At 43.7% G+C, this 17,265-nt stretch overlaps 1 protein-coding gene across 2 annotated transcripts; it reads left to right on the top strand.

Annotated features, from left to right (window-relative positions):
• The first annotated feature begins 1,959 nt into the window (after positions 1-1,959).
• CLDND1 (claudin domain containing 1) lies at positions 1,960-10,138 on the top strand. 2 transcript variants are annotated; one of them, XM_079974607.1, is made up of 5 exons: positions 1,960-2,119; positions 6,665-6,954; positions 8,088-8,192; positions 8,841-8,978; positions 9,102-10,138. In XM_079974607.1, the coding sequence occupies exons 2-5, from the start codon at positions 6,675-6,677 to the stop codon at positions 9,320-9,322; spliced, it is 744 nt and encodes a 247-aa protein (XP_079830733.1). In that variant the 5' UTR covers positions 1,960-2,119; positions 6,665-6,674; the 3' UTR covers positions 9,323-10,138. The 2 variants fall into 2 exon arrangements, with proteins under 2 accessions (XP_079830733.1, XP_079830734.1); XM_079974608.1 differs by lacking the exon at positions 1,960-2,119 and adding an exon at positions 5,936-6,102.
• Positions 10,139-17,265: the final 7,127 nt, after the last annotated feature.

Raw genomic sequence — 17,265 nt, 5'->3', positions numbered from 1 at the left:
TGTTATGCCACATCTCCACTTGCATTATCAGGGAGATGTCATCTCTATTCCTGTCATGCAAGACTAGCTAGATTATGGTAAGCATATGAGTACTCAGTGAAAGCCCATCAAATTCCAAAACATTGTAAGAAGATAAACCCTAGCAACCTGGTATGTGTCATTTCACTCTCACACTGAGTTCTCTGAGAGCTGAAGAAAGAACCAGCAATCAGCAGTAGAACACAGCTTTGGAGAGTATGGTAATTCTCTATATGTATAGGTCTCATTGAGCTATGGGCCTTGCTCTTAGGTAGGGATGAATGAATCTGTCAATTTTGGTTTTCTTTTTCTTATTTTTACTGCCTTAATTTCAGCTCCACACATTTTCACACTAGTTTGCAAAAAAAAAAAAAAAAAAGGCCACCAGCATTTTAATGTGAATTTATCCAAATGCAGTACAGTATATGCTTTTGTAAAATAGATTTTGCCCAATATCCCCCCAACGTAATGCATTTTATATATTATATGTGACTTGATTATATTATATTGTATTATAAACTTGGTAGGCACGAGCTTCAGGGGTGTGGTAAGTAACAACAATTTTAAAGCATTCTATAAACATATTTTATAAGTGCAATAAAGTGACGTCTTTTACATGCCAGTACAGTTGCCACCTTAAAAAAACAACACAACACTGGCAGAGTTCCTATGCCAGGAATTCAACAGGTGAACATGTTTCCAAAGGGATAAGAGATGCTTGTGTTTTGGTTACAGATAGGTAGCCGTGTTGGTCTGCCATAAAAAGGTAAAGGTAAAGGTACCCCTGCCCGTACGGGCCAGTCTTGACAGACTCTGGGGTTGTGCGCCCATCTCACTCAAGAGGCCAGGGGCCAGCGCTGTCCGGAGACACTTCCGGGTCACGTGGCCAGCGTGACATCGCTGCTCTGGCGAGCCAGAGCCGCACACGGAAACGCTGTTTACCTTCCCGCTGGTAAGCGGTCCCTATTTATCTACTTGCACCCGGAGGTGCTTTCGAACTGCTAGGTTGGCAGGCGCTGGGACCGAGCAGCGGGAGCGCACCCCACCGCAGGGATTCGAACCGCCGACCTTTCGATCGGCAAGTCCTAGGCGCTGAGGCTTTAACCCACAGCGCCACCTGCCATAGTCAAAGCAAAATAAAAAAATTCCTTCCAGTAGCACCTTAAAGACCAACTAAGTTAGTTCTTGGTATGAGCTTTCGTGTGCATGCACACTTCTTCAGATACACTGAAACAGAAGTCACCAGACCCTTCTATATAGTGAGAAGGTGGGGAGGGGTATTACTCAGAAGGGTGGTGGGATTGGGTGATTGGCAGATAGCTATGATGAGCCTGTTGACGACTCTTAACGACTGCAATAGGTCTTACAGGAAAAAGCAAGGGGTGAGAAGGTGAAAAATGGCTTTGTCATGTATAATGAGATAAGAATCCAGTGTCTTTGTTCAGACCAGGTCTCTCCATGGTTTTAAGTTTGGTAATAAGTTGCAATTCAGCAGCTTCTCTTTCCAGTCTATTTCTGAAATTCCTTTGTAATAGAACAGCTACTTTGAGATCTTGTATAGAATGTCCTGCGCGGCGGCAACTGCACGCTGAACCGAATTAAGAACTGAAAGCAGTTTGTCCATTGAGAAGCACTACAGCCCTTGCACCCAAGAAGTACCGCCGCCCCCCGCCCCCCACCCCGTCAGTGTCACGGCTACACACGTTTTTTATTTAGGGCAGTTTTAGTTTTGAAGCAAAAAAAGACCGGGGGGGGGGACACCCACCATTCCCACTTCGGCTAACGCGAGGCAACCTCCCCGCATTCCAGCGCCTTTGGTCAGCGAGACTACAATACCCAGGATGCAAATGGAAAGCGCCTCTCCTCCCGATCTCGGGCCAACAACAAAGCGCTTCCTACCTCGGTTTCTTAGCGGAGCGCCGCCGTCGATGCGGCCAGAACTTCATTTCCCAGGGTGCCTGGCGGTCGGGGGCGGATGAGCGTCTCCGAGGGAGGAGGAGGAGGAGGGAGGAGGAAAAGACCCCTCCCCCGTCCCCAGGCTAAGCGTCGGCCGAGGGTGGGTGGTGGAAGCGGCGCCGTGGAGTCGGGAGGAGGATGGGAGGTGAGTATGGACGGGCCCGGCTCCCTTCCCCACCCGGAATTCATGAGTGGGATGGGGTTGGGGGGTAGGAGAGGGTGTCGGGAAAGAGTCCATGGAGGTGCGGGAGACCCGTGGCTTATATTTTGATGGGCATCTCCAAGAAGCAGGAAAGCCATCTGCCCACCAAGCACACCCTGCCCGCAACGCTGGCAGCTTCAGCCCTGCAGTTCGACAGAGTCTGCAGGCACCTGTCCATTATTATTATTATTATTATTATTATTATTATTATTACTACTACTACTGATAGCGATGATTATGTAGTAATAATCACACCCCCCCCACACACACACCCCTAGATACACACTCCCTGGTATGCGCATCTTGCCTCCAAGGTGCAGTGCAGTCCCGCTTTATTCACTAGGGCTCACTCCCATTTTAGCATGCATCAGACTGCAGCTGTGGAGTTATGTATATAAGATGAGGATGGAGGAGGGGAAACAGAGAAAGGTGTGTGCCTGCGGGCCTTTCACCCCCCTTCCCCTCCACCCTGCCCATGAAAAAGGGATTAGGCTTCTGCTTTGGGAAATCTCTCTTGTTGTCAGCTTATATGTGTCTACCTGGGCGAACGTCTCATTTCTCCCCGGTATTGTAGCCTGAGATGATGCTCTCGCTGGTGGTCGTGATCCCTCTTGGTACTATAATTGAGGAAAACAACGAAATCGGATATGAATGGGCTTTGTGTTCCTCCCCACTGACAATCTGTGCCCTCGGATGCTGGTATCTATCAAAGGAAGTGTTGTTTCCACTACCCTTGTAAAACTCTGGAGCTAACAATGGGATCATCCTAACAAGAATTAGCCAGTGGATAGGACCAGTCGCCTGACCCTTTTTTGAGCCAAAGATGTGGCAAGATAAAAGTGCTGTGCTACAAATGGTCTGGTTTCTAATTATTTTCTCATTTTCCTAATATATTTTTTAAAATCATTGTTTCCATATTTCCTCTTTATACATCTTTACTAGTAAGAATTGAGAAAGGTTTTGGTTAAACCTCAGTGTGAGAATGTATACCCTGACATCTTAATTAAATACAAAGTGATCTTATCCCCGGCAACTCCTAAATTTAAGACAGGCAGACTTCATAAGCCAATCTTGTCTCTTGGTGAAAATCCATAGTACATATCCTATGCTTGTTACATGCTCAGCTTTAGAAATACTACTAGACTGTCCTAGGTTTGGGTATTGCCTCCCCAATTTGTTTTGTTTTCCCTCAATCAAGATTGTTGTGTTAAAGACAAAATGTGATTGTCTTGCACCAGCCTCAATTTGCTTCTTTCTTATCCAAATAAAATAAAACAAAAAGCCGCCTTTAACAACTTAAGTACCCTGAGGACACTGTTGTGAAAATAATACTTGTTAAAGCTGCTGAGCTACTCTTCAGTCCTGATTTCTGTAGGAACACCGAAGTATTCACCTTTCAGCAGAGAAAGTCTCCACACCACAAGATTTTTCTTGGTGAGATAGAAGGAATGTTTCAAACAATCAAAATTCCTTATTTGGCATTAAGATTTATTAAAATGAATGGGGTCTATTTCCAAGTAAACATGTATTGAGTTGAGCTGCCAGTTGAAAATATGTTCTATTTGAGATTTATTCTGTTTGTGCACATGGGGATATTATCTGAACATGAATCATGTGGAGGAAGTACTTTGAAAACTTATGGTACATAAGTTTTTATAGTAGTGAATGTGACCATTTCTGCCAAAAAACACAATGCTGCTCTTGTTGGAATACAGTATATGTGTACTGCTGATTCATGTGCCATTTTTGCCACATAATTGGGGCCTGTTTTGAACCCATTACAGTTCAAAACAATTTTGTCTACTGTGATATAATTAAATATGCCCATTTGACTGACATTGGGTGAATGCCAGTTAGTAGTATAATTGCACAACTTTGATTTTCCTCTATCAACATCGTCTTAATGACAATCTCTATCTCGATTGGATAAACTTTCCAATAAACAGCATGATTGACTTCAGCCTGGTAGCACAGGTTTGTGGCAATTAAGTTTTATTCATGGTTTTGAGTCTGTGGCTGGTGGTCCTTAGGTATCCCAATATCTTTGATTTAATCTTTTTAACTTTCTGCCTAAGCCACTGGGGAGCTTGTTTTTTTGACTCTCTACTTCTTGAGCTCGGATTATCTCTGCTACTAATTTCATCTAAATGGTAACATTTTTGTTTCTTTTCTTTTCTTTTCTTTTCTTCCTGTTAGTGTTTTATCATTCAGTTTTTACTATCTTCTAAATATAAAGTGCCTTTTGCAAACCTTATTATTTATGGGTGTTCTAACTGTGACTTCCCATTCTTTCTCCTTTTTCTGTACACCAACTTCTTCTGTATTAATACGGTAAGCTCTGGCCGCCTCCAGCCGTCATCTGTGTGCCCATATCTTCTTAACCACCTGCTGCTTTGCGCAAATGCTTCTTTCTTGAGCACTCCCTTTAATTGTCTCCATAAGCTCCACACCATGCTCCAGGCTTTCACTTGGTTCTCACTCTTACTTTCTTCTAAAGAACACATTGCAAACTAAGATAATCCATAAAATAGCCACGCTCCTGAGTCAGCTTGCTGTCCTGTTTATACTGTGATTATTTGTAAGTTCTTTGCTACTGGTAATACTGTGGGTGAGTTCAGATGCAGCAAAACCATGGCATTAAGAGAATGTCTCTCCTCAATCCTTGGGACTCTTATGCTCCTCCTTCCAGTGCAATTGCAAGGAGATTGAAAGCATCTACTTCCATTTTATTTTAGCTACAGTTTAGCTGCAGTCGTACCTTGGTTGTCGAGCACCTTGGTACTGTACTCGTACATTTCGGCTCCCAAATGATCAAAACCCGGAAACGAGTGTTCCAGTTTTTGAACTTTTTTTGGAAGCCAAACTTCCGATGCAGCTTCTGCTATTGTTTCCGGCGCACCTGCGCAATCAGAAGCCAACCGGCAGCCTTGGTTTCCAAATGTTTCGGAAGTCCAACAGACTTCTGGAACGCATTCTGTTCAAAAAGCAAGGTACAACTGTATTTGGAACAGGCCAGCTTCATAAACTGTGATTTCAAGTTGCTTTGTTTCTGTTACAGTTTGCAAAGGGACTAGACAGCACAAGAAGCTGTGTTTAAACTAAAACAGAGCTAAAGCTTCTGTACTTAATTCCTCTTCATGACAAGGCCAAAGGGAGGGAGCTTATGAGTCTGAGATCCCCTGATGCATTCTCTTAATACAAAAATGAATGCTAAAATACGTTTGAATAAAAACTAAGGAAACAGCTGTGACCGAGGAAATTGCAACACTGACATCTTTGAAAGATACTTGAGAAAAATGAGAGAATTTAATAGTGTGTGTTTTTACAGAGACACTCCACATTTTTGTGTGTTGTATGTCCATATGAGCTGTGAGTATGGGCATTACTGGTTCAAATCTCACCTGCTAGAAACACAGTAGGTAGCTTTTGCAAACCTTTGTTTATTCCCCCCGTCTACAAATTAGGGAGATAAAACTGTCGTAAGGAGGTAATGGAATTGTGTTCAGCCTTCTAAAGTACTACATAAATGTTATATTGTATTATTTTGTTGGTTTCCACTTCCATATTTCAATAAATAATTATCATATCCTCAGTTTATCATAGTCACAGCCACCAGCTGGAATGCGACATATTTCATTGTACAATATTTTTAAAGTTGTTATTTTACTATTAAAGTCAGTCTTATGAAGCTTTACAGGGAAGAACAGAAAATGTAACTGATTACATGTATAGAGCAGTCTGCTTGCATCTTCCTCTGTCTTAGGATGGGTGGCTCAACTGATGGGTCTGTTCAGAAGATCACTTGTATTGACTGCTTTTTCTACATGGATGTTCTTCCAAATCTCTTAAGCCCTGCATCCATTTTCATACATCAAGTTCAAGATGCACAGCATAATATTATAGCAGTAACAGTTTGCAACTCAGAGGTACCTGATTTGAGCAGACAGAATTAATATACAATTGTGTGTGTGTGTGTGTGTGTGTGTGTGTGTTTATTTTAATGATTTTAACCTCACTCATGAGACTCCAAGGCCACCAGAACAGCTTGCAAAGATCAATGATAAAAGTCTTTCAGGTTTATAATCTGAAACGTGACACAAAAGGAAAAAGAATAGAAAGGGAGGAGGAAAAAGCCAGACTCTTTTTTGTTTGTTTGTTTGCTTTGTTTTGGGAGTCTGTGGTTTTGGGAGTGCCTGAGTTCTTGTGGCAATAATCTGGAATGGAACCATGTTAATCATTTTGTTTTCTGGTTCAGTCCTTTTTTATGCTCAACCCAGATACAGTTCAATGAGTAGAATTTTACAGGAGGGGATGTTCTGAAGTTGCTTTAATTGCTAAATTGAACAAATGTCGCAAGTAAGCAATGAAAGGAACAGCTGGCATACGCATGTGAAAGTGGTTGGCTAGAGCCAGAAAAACACGTGTCTTCCTAACTCAGTTAAATTTCATGTTTGGGAACTTTCTGCTTTTTACTCTTTTCAATTGCAGTTGAGACACTATGATGGATAACCGTTTTGCCACTGCTCTGGTAATCGCCTGCGTGCTTAGCCTTATCTCCACCATCTACCTGGCAGCCTCTATTGGCACGGACTTTTGGTATGAGTACCGCAACTCATCGCCACCCGAAAATTACAGTGAAGTTAAGGCCACTTGGGATGATTTTACTGGTGAAGATGAAAAGTCTTATACAGAAGCTCTCTTTCGATGGAACGGCACCATTGGACTATGGCGGAGATGCATCACGATGGCTGAGAACTCTTACTGGTTCAACTCACCAAGTAAACCTACTTCAGAAAGTGTCTCTAAATGCATCTTTCTCTTAGTGCCATTTTCCTGAGGGATCATTTGAATGCAAAGCACTGGTGCATGAATAAATTGATTAGGTTATTGGGTCCCGCTTGAGCAGACATAGCCCTCCCCCCTTTTTTGTTAGTTCTTAGTTTTAAGATGCACAAATTTGCCTGAGAGAGAACTTTAATTGTATCTTCTAAGCAAGTACCTCCATCATTTAAATTTAGGCTTGCTATTAGGACCTTAAAATTATTAGTTTGTCTCTGAAGTAGTCTATCAAGTCTTCTGAGGAAGTGTCTAATAGTTTTGAGAACATTACCAAGTTAAAAAAGTTGGAGATCAGTGCCAGCTGCTGAATAATAATGTAAGAGGAAGTGTAATACTTAGGAAGTTAAGTACCAGAGTTGGGCAACCTGTGAGCTGCATAATAATAATAACAATAATTTTATTATTTATGTTCCACCCATCTGGCTGGATTGCCTTACTGTAACCTTTGGCCTTATCGTTTGCAGTCCTTGCAGCTGCCCCCACCCTCCATCCAGTGTCTTCCTTCCTTCCATTCCTCAGCATCGTTGTTGTAAATCAATAGTTTTGATAGTGCCTTAGAGGCTATAAACCTATAACCATAAACCTGTTCCTCCTTAAATTGCTGCAATATGCTTTGTTGTATGGGGTGGGGCTGCCGAACTGTGATGTCACAATGACATTGAGAGACTCCTTTTTTTGCCTGCAGAGTTTGACACCCAACCATACAGGCAAATGCACAGCCTGCAATGCACCTTTCAAAGTGTTCCACAAAACTGGCAATCAGCTGGTTGTTGGGTCTTGGGAAGCCTCTTTGTACAGGGCTTTGCAGGTACCTACATACCTCACCCCATTTGGCTGAGCCAGGCCTTTACCTACTCCACACCTGACATCATACATGGCTTCCGGTGGGCATGGCTTGACTGAAACGGCCTTGTGGGCCAAATGGTGAGGCCTCACAGGCCTCTTTAGGCCTACAGGCTGGAGGTTCCCCACCACACCTAGTTAACCTAGATATATGTATGCACGTGAATGAAGAATGACAGTCAAGCAAAGCAGATCCTAATAAAGGTTATTTCTTTTTTCATTTTGGAAGCTGAGATGGTCACAAGGTGCGTCAGTTTTTCCCTTTCGGATCAGTTCATGGAAAAATATAAGGATCCTGGGAATCACAATAGTGGCAGTGATCTGAACCGGACCTGTAAGTATTTTTTGGGTTTTGTGTAGCAGATAAAATGTATCTGAGGCTGCAGTCCTCTGCCCACCTTACCAAAGAGTAAGAGCCATTGAACCTGGTAGGACTTGCTTCTGAATAGACATAGGAATGAGAAAGACTCGAGACATGTTTTAACTTGGCCATAAGACATGTTTGCCTTCATCAAATGTGGATAAATGGAAAGTATGCTACTTTGTCAAAGTTGGCCAACTGTGCAGCCCTGTGCATGTCTACTCAGAAGTAAGTTCCACTGAGTTGAACGGGACTTACTCCCATGCAAAGTATGTTTAGTATTGCAGCTCAGGTCATTTATGATGCTCTGGTAATTTACTTGGGATTCTTTTATTTATATATATATATATATATATATATATATATATATATATAGCATAGTCTTTCATTTAGCAGTTATACTCTGCAAAATTCAATGTTTTATTATGTGATGTATTTCTGTACTGTTTAGTTCGGGGGAAAAGCTAGAGTTCTTGGGCTCTGCCACAATTAAGTAACTAGATAGTAGATTGAACTACTCTCCGTTTGTCTTGGAAACAATGCATTTTGCACCATGCGATTGGAGTGAAAGGCCCTAAACTTGGAACATCCCAATCATGTTCCTCTCCCTATTTCCTTTAGATCTTTGGCGCTTGCAGTTCCTCCTGCCTTTTGTTAGCCTTGGGCTGATGTGCTTTGGGGCTCTCATTGGGGTCTGTGCCTGCGCCTGCCGCAGTCTCTACCCCGCCATTGCCACCGGAGTCCTCCACTTTCTAGCGGGTGAGTCCTCTTGGCAAACTTCATCCCATGTATTCAGTGTTGAAACGTGAATATCTTAACACAGTGAGCCAAGAATTAGGTGCTGTAAGTCTGACCAAAACATACTTGCTGCTTCTTCTCCAGGTTTGTGCACGCTGGGTTCAGTTGGCTGCTATGTAGCTGGAATTGAGCTGCTCCACCAGAAGCTAACCCCTCCAGAAGAGGTGCAAGGCCAGTTCGGCTGGTCCTTCTGTCTGGCCTGTGTCTCAGCACCCCTGCAGTTCATGGCTGCTGCCCTTTTCATCTGGGCTGCGCGTACTAACAGGAAGGAGTTCACGCTCTTGAAAGCATACCGTGTGGCATAACGGGATATTTTCATTGCTTCCCATGTCTGTCTTTTCCCCGTTTTAATACTTCGTTTTTGCCCCCCTTACCCCCTGGCTCTTCCTTTTTATTTTATTTTAATTTTGTTCCACAAAATGCATGAAGTGAAATGGCCTGGGGGGTTTTAAAATTAAAAGACCTTAGAGGCCAATTACCAGGAATAGCACTTTCTTGCCAGAGATCTGCAGGGTTTTAACAAGTTTCTTATCTGTTTGGGGTTTTTTTTAACTATAAATTTTGATGACATGTCTTTGTTGTTCCCAGTGCAGTACATTTTTTCACATCTAAACCTGATATTCAAAAACAATTAACAGGGTAGTGTAAGCAGGAGAAGGAAGATTTTAATGACACTAATTTTGGCAGTACTGTATGTGTGTTATGACCCACTAGAAAATAAACCAGTGCAACCTCTTTCATAAATGTAGCAATAGAACTTTGTTCTAGATTGTGATACAGTCTTTCCCCCCTCACTCTTAACGCCTACCGCTGTATCCCTTTCAACCTTTTTGGCTTGATTGTTGTAATAAGGTTGGTAGCCATGAGCTTTCTAAATTAAGTGAAATGATGTCAACATTTGTTTGTTCCATTTCCCCCCCTCTCTCCTTGTAGTAGGAGCTTCTATTACAAGGTGTACCTTCTAATTTGACTAATGTAAGCGTGTATATAAATCTGACTTTTAAAACCCTTTATTTATGCAATGCAATACCTTATTGGATTTTTGTATAAGTATTATTCATGTCGCCTAAACTAAAACTTTTGTTTAAAAAATAAATCTGAGCAAAGCTCGTGGAATTTTACTGGATTTGTATGCAGCTGATGAGACAGAAAAATGCATGGAGTACAACTGAAGCTCTGTTTCCACTAAGAGAATCTTGACATGGACTTCTGTCCAAATTTCCATTTTTATGCATGTTTAAAAACATTATGGAATGGGGGGTAAGGATATGTGGAAGAGGAAAAGTTTGTTGGTCTCATTTCAAACTGATACTAATATAAAACAGATGTGGTACACATTTTTTAAGGGATCCGCACAGTGGTTCTAACTCAAATTAGTCCAATTGTGTGTTGTGGTCATTGCAAATAAATAGGTAATAATTAGATCCGCTGGGAAGAGACGGTGGGCCAACCTTGTAGGTCCAATCTAGATTACGCTATTCGTTTGTATGCAGAATACATTTCTCTATTTATGCATCAAGGGATTTTTAAAGGTAACTTTTACAAAACATTGGGGAGTGAAAGGAACTTATGGAATTACGCTTGTGTCATGAATGGTGGTAGGGATACTGGCCAATAGGCTTCTATGACATTCCCACCGGCACCTTTCAGATTACGCTTGACTTGGCAGTAATAGCACAGGGAAGAGGGTTTTGGGGATGGCATTGCAATCTTGAACACGGGGAATGTGCCATCCCCACAACGAACAGAGAAGTAGCACTTGAGCCATGGGCATCTGGATTGCCCACAACATACGAGTAACCAAAGAACTTGCATGTTTATGTGATCATACAAATATTCCCTGAGGCTCAAAACTGGCTTGTCCTGAACATCAACACGTGTGCAGCTAACTTGCAACATGCTTATTTTACTTATGTGATCACAGCTTTGCACAGGTGGGAGGAAATAAGCAAGTAAATGGAGAATGTCACCCTCCCCACCTGCTCAAAGCTGCAATCATGGGTTTGGGAAGGCAGTGCAAGGGCTCTGGCAACATCCTGGAGCCCTCAAGCCTCCTTCCCGTAGCTGGACAAAAACTTACCAGGCTTTGGGAAGGAGGTTGCGTTGCTGCCAAAGCCCTCCCACCACCTACCCAAAGCAGAGCAAGCAGCCCTTCACTTTGCAAGGGACTCAGTTCCAGGAGTTCCTGGTTTTACGTCTTTTTGCGTATATTCTTCGACCCCTGGAACCTAACCTTTATGAGTTGCCTGTGTTGGGCAAATGCTGTGTTTCTCCACCTTATTGAATGAATCATTTGAATTGCTTTACATATCTGTTTCATTAGAACATGGAGAACAGGAATGGCAGCTTGTTCAACAAAAGAAGTCACCCCAGAAATGTATCACTTCATAAGTCTGCATTTCATTTCCTAGTCTTTGCATTGTTAACATGCAGCTTAAATGGATACTGCAAGCCCTCAGCCATCAACCCTTCGCTTTCCATGTGATATGAGAATCTTGTCTCTGCCCTGTGTTCATACTTTCTCATATAGCCAAGGAAAGGAACCTGCACAATCTCTGTTTGCCCAAAGTGATATTTTAGTAGCCGCCTGTGCAGCACACACACACACACACTTTTCAAAAAAGGGAGGGGGTCCAAAATCAGTTTGTAAAATGGTGTGGAGGACTTGTGGTTCGAAGAAAGTAAGTAAAATTTATACCAGGCATCCCTAAGCCTTTGAACGCACTAAAATAGCTCTTTGAAGCCCACACTTGAACAGGAAATAGTTCTGAGCAGTCACATTTGATAATGTTAACCTACTCCTCACCCCTTCAGCTGAGCCCAGTACTTGATCTTCCCAACAAACTTCCCAAAGTCTTGTCACCTCTTCAGAGTCATTAGAATTATATATTTAAAAAATCAGCATTACAAAACAGAGCAGGAGTCAGTTTTGAGGAGACCGTCAACATATTTATGGAGACGTTTGTGAAAGCCTAAGGGCCGGATACTTTTTTATTTCATTTTAAGGGCAGATCAGTTCCTCTGAAGCAGCATGTATCTGAAACTAGAGGACCTCACCATCTAATTGTGTGCTGCCTTTCCATAGTTGACCATGCTCAAGGCAGTTTACAACATGAAAATAGTTGCATAATTACAGAAATATAACAATATAATAAATAGATAACAATATTTTGGTATTTTACAAAAAAAAAAAAGTTCAAGGTAATAAACAAGTCTTGGAAGGCTTCTAGGATGGCTGACTGATAATGATAATGATAATAAAATGCTGATGCCTATGAAGAGGCTGTGTGTGTAAAGCAAGGTTTCAAGCCAGGACAATGTCAAGCACATTGAAAACCGCATGATCCAATCACAGACATATACTCTTGATCTTTGGAAAGCCAGGATGGGTGGGTCGGCTTGAGGTAAAACTGAAACATTGCTGCTATTATAATGCCTTAATCTGTGTTGTAAGTGGCAAAACACTGAGAAGGGTGTGTATGTTGTGGTTGCTGTTTCAGTATTGGAAACTGGCCTCAAGCGGTAGAAACTGTGCATAATTTATTGGTTTCAATCCAGCTAAAATTAGTTGTGACTAATGGTGCACTTCCACGCATGCTTACTTAGAAGTCCTATTGTGTTAAATGGAGCCTGGGCAACAGGCTGCTATGCTCTTTAATATGTGCCCTTTCGGAAATTTGGATCCCAATACCTATTCAATCGCTCCCTGATAGAAGATCTAAGTCCAAGAGTGTATTTCATAGCCCAAAGTGATGCTGCACCCATGGAAAGCATACAATTCCCACTTTAATATTGTATTTAATTTTAGAGGCTGATACAACTGACTGTAAAAGAAATAGTACTATTTGATGATAAATATAGAAGGTCTGACTAAAGCAGTATGGGCCTTACTTCTGTGAAGACCATTTTTCATTCCCATCTGTTTTATTCATATATTCTCTTATTTTATCACTTCTTTCCTATGGTGAAAGACTGTTGAAGATACCTAAATTTAGTTTTATGAGGGGAATGACTGAAAAGAGATTATACCTTAATTACTGTAAACTGAGCTGCTCTAATAGTTGTTTTGGTTTTTTTAAGATACCCTCATTTTGTCACCCCTGTATCTCACACATGGTATCTCTACCTAGTACTTCATCCGTCCTCTTAATGCAGCTGATTAAGTAATCTGTTTCCAGCCAAATCCCCTGTCACAAAATGGTTGATTGTCTTTAGATATTGCAACTGTCATCTTCCTGCACAAATACTGCTACTCTTCTGTATTATGAAGCATGTTACTGGAGACTGGAGAGACCTAAGATGATATCCACCCTTAGCTATGCTCTAAATAGACCCACTAAAACCAGTGGGTCTACTCTTAGAATCATAGAATTGTAGACTTGGAAGGGACCACCAACTCCCTACAGGAATCTTTTGCCCAACGTGGGGCTTGAACACATGGCCCTGATATTAAATGCTCAACTGACTGAGCTGTGCCAGAGACTTAGGCTGCATACACACTAAGGTGTACCTTTGAAGCACATTCCACACCCCACCCCACCCCCCCAAAAAAAGAATTCTGGGCACATTGGTTGCTGGGAATTGTAGCTCAGTGAAAGGTAAACTGCAGTGCCTAGAATTCTATGGAGGGAAACACACTTTGAATGTGCTTTAAAAGTATAGTGTTTACGCAGGCTTAGTTGACTATTGCTCCTACCATTTATTCCGATTTTGTTCAAATGTTGTTACTGATTATATCGTTTGTGAAGAGGAGAGGGCTGGTTCACAGCTCTGTTGTTTTTTAACGTACGTATAGAAACCACCAGAAAATATCTGCAGGGTTAGTACATCAACTACAAACATAAAAGGAAGTGGTTAAGTGAGTAGTATTTAAACACAACACCTTCTTTTGTTGACAGAAAGCCTGCCTTGAGCAATTTGAAGGGCTCAGTGGAAGTGAAAAAAAAAGATGGAAGATGCATCTCTATCTTGCTTCTAGAGTTGCATCTGAGCTGAAAGGCCTTTTGATAGAAATTCCATTCGTTCCGTAGTTTTGGAAATATTGCGGTCTATTTTGTAGGCCATACGTAAGTCTCACTATGTTATGTGTGTTTGATATATATCCAGTTTTTAGCAAGAGTGTTCAAGTGTTCACAACATTTATATAATGCACCAGATAAAACATTAAAAACTGAGGGTTGCATCCAACTTTAGCCCCACCTACACCAAACATCTAAAGAACTATCCTACAACTTTGAGCCGTCATGGCTTTCCCCAAAGAATCCTGGGGTCTGTATTTTGTTCAAGGAGTTAAGAGTTGTTAGGAGACTCATGTTTCCCCTCACAGAGCTACAGTTGCCAGTGTTCCCAGAGAAGATGAATTGTTTGTTAAACCATTCTTTCAAGGTCACTCTAATGTCATTTTATTTGTACTCCAGCAAGAGGCTTCATTCCACTATAAAGGTCTCTTGTTTAGGTTTAGTCGTTGTCTGAGGACTATCCCTGCCTCCGGGTCTGGTCCTGACCAGATGGATACTAGAATCAGCAAGGGATACCCACATGACCTGAAGGTGCTGCTGTGCAATGCCAGGTCAATGATTCATAAGACCACTGCCATCCATGACTTGATCATGGATGGAGGACTTGACCTGGCATGTGTAACAGAGACTTGGTTGGATGAAGCAGATGGGCCTGTCCTTGCCGCCGCTTGTCCACCAGGTTTCTCTTACGCACAGCAACCCAGGTCATGTGGGCGGGGAGGGGGGGTTGCAGTGATTTTTAGGAAGTCATTAGTTTGCACCAGGCATCCTATTGGGAAGACCCAGTTTTCTGAGTGCATGTTCTGGAAGTTGGGCAATAGGGGCAGTACAGGATTCCTTTTGGTGTACCGACCTCCCCGCTGCACCAAGGACTCCCTGCCCGAGCTGCTTCAGGTTGTGGCGGATGTTCTCCTGGAGACACCTAGCTTGGTTGTCCTAGGGGATTTTAACATCCATGCCGACACGAGCTTACAAGGGGCCACTCGGGACTTTGTGGAAAGCATGGCCTCCATGGGACTGTCCCTGAATAAGTCTGGCCCAACCCATAGCCGCGGACATGCCTTGGACCTGGTGTTTACCTCTATGGATGTTGGTGATCTGACACTAAGTAAAAGCGAAACGAAAGAAGTGCCATGGTCAGATCACTTCCTGGTGCAACTGGACTTCTCTGCGACCCATCCCCTCTGCAGGGAGGTGGCACCGATTCGGATGGTCCGCCCCCGCCACTTAATGGATCCAAATGGTTTCCAGAGAGTGGTAGGGGATGCTTTATCCCATGTTGATGGCCTTTCAGTCGATTCCCTGGTGGCCCGCTGGAATGTGGAGTTAACCAGGGCTATTGACTGTTTGGCTCCGAAGCGCCCTCTCTGATTGCATGGAGCCCGGGCAGCCCCGTGGTTTTCCACGGATCTGAGGGCAATGAAACAATCGTTGAGACGGCTAGAGCGCCGGTGGCGGATAACTCATTCCGAATCTGACCGGACACAGGTTAGAGCTCAACGCCGAACCTACCAAGTGGCGATAGCGACAGCGAAGAAGACTTTCTTCACCGCCTCTATTGCATCTGCGGAAAACAGCAGCAGGAGACTTTTTCAGGTGGTTCACAATTTAGCGGAACCACCTGCAACATCTGGGCCCAGTACGGGCCACATGATCTCCTGCAATGATTTTGCAAAGTTTTTTGCAGATAAAATTGCTCAGATTCGGGAAGAAGTAGACTCCACCATGGGAGCAGGGCCAGGGCGGGAGAGTGCTAGAGTCCTGTCTAGTCAAGTTGTGTGGGATCAATTCCAATCTGTTACCTCTGAGGATGTGGACAGGCTGCTTGGACGAGTGAAACCAACCACCTGTCTCCTGGATCCTTGCCCATCCTGGCTTATAAAAGCTAGCCGGGAAGGACTGGGCGATGGGCTTCGTGGGGTGGTGAATGCTTCCCTCCGTGAGGGAGCCTTCCCAGACCCGCTGAAAGAGGCGGTTATTAAACCGCTTCTTGAAAAACCATCTTTAGATGCGGCCACAATGGCCAATTATCGCCCAGTCTCAAATCTTCCATTCTTGGGCCAGGTGATTGAGCGAGTGGTTGCTGAACAACTCCAGGCACGCCTGGAAGAAGCGGACCATTTGGATCCCTTCCAGTCGGGATTCAGGCCTCATCATGGGACTGAAACTGCCTTGGTCGCACTGGTTGATGATCTCCGGCGGGCTAGGGACAAAGGTGAGAGCTGTTTCCTAGTTCTGCTGGATCTCTCAGCGGCGTTTGATACCATCGACCATAACATCCTTCTGGACCGTCTTGAGGGGCTGGGAGCTGGGGGCACTGTCATACAGTGGTTCTGCTCCTTCCTCCTGGGCCGTGTTCAGAAAGTGGTGGTGGGGGATGACTGTTCAGACCCCTGGGCTCTTACTTGTGGGGTGCCTCAAGGTTCTGTCCTCTCCCCCATGCTTTTCAACATTTACATGCAGCCACTGGGAGAGATCATCAGGAGGTTTGGGCTGGGTGTTCATCAGTATGCGGATGATACCCAGCTCTACCTCTCTTTTAAATCAGAACCAGTGAAGGCAGTGAAGGTCCCGTGTGAGTGTCTGGAGGTGGTTGGAAGATGGATGGTGGCTAACAGATTGAGGTTGAATCCTGACAAGACAGAAGTCCCCCTTTTTGGGGGGACAGGAGGCGGGCAGGTGTGGAGGATTCCCTGGTCCTGAATGGGGTAACTGTGCCCCTGAAGGACCAGGTGCGCAGCCTGGGAGTCATTTTGGACTCACAGCTGTCCATGGAGGCACAGGTCAAATCTGTATCCAGGGCAGCTGTTTACCAGCTCCATCTGGTACGTAGGCTGAGACCCTATCTGCCTGCAGACTGTCTCGTCAGAGTGGTGCATGCTCTGGTTATCTCCCGCTTGGACTACTGCAATGCGCTCTATGTGGGGCTACCTTTGAAGGTGACCCGGAAACTACAACTAATCCAGAACGCGGCAGCTAGACTGGTGACTGGGAGCGGCTGGTCTTGAAAGACCTACATTGGCTCCCAGTACGTTTCCGAGCACAATTCAAAGTGATGGTGCTGACCTTTAAAGCCCTAAATGGCCTCGGTCCAGTATATCTGAAGGAGCGTCTCCTCCCCCATCGTTCTGCCCGGACACTGAGGTCCAGCTCCGAGGGCCTTCTGGCGGTTCCCTCACTGCGAGAGGCCAAGTTACAGGGAACCAGGCAGAGGGCCTTCTCGGTAGTGG

The sequence above is a fragment of the Podarcis cretensis genome (genome assembly GCF_951804945.1).
Source record: "Podarcis cretensis genome assembly, chromosome: 4".
Classification (NCBI taxonomy): Eukaryota; Metazoa; Chordata; class Lepidosauria; order Squamata; family Lacertidae; genus Podarcis; species Podarcis cretensis.
Note: the sequence above shows the minus strand (reverse complement) of the source record. Positions and strands in the feature narration are given on the sequence as shown.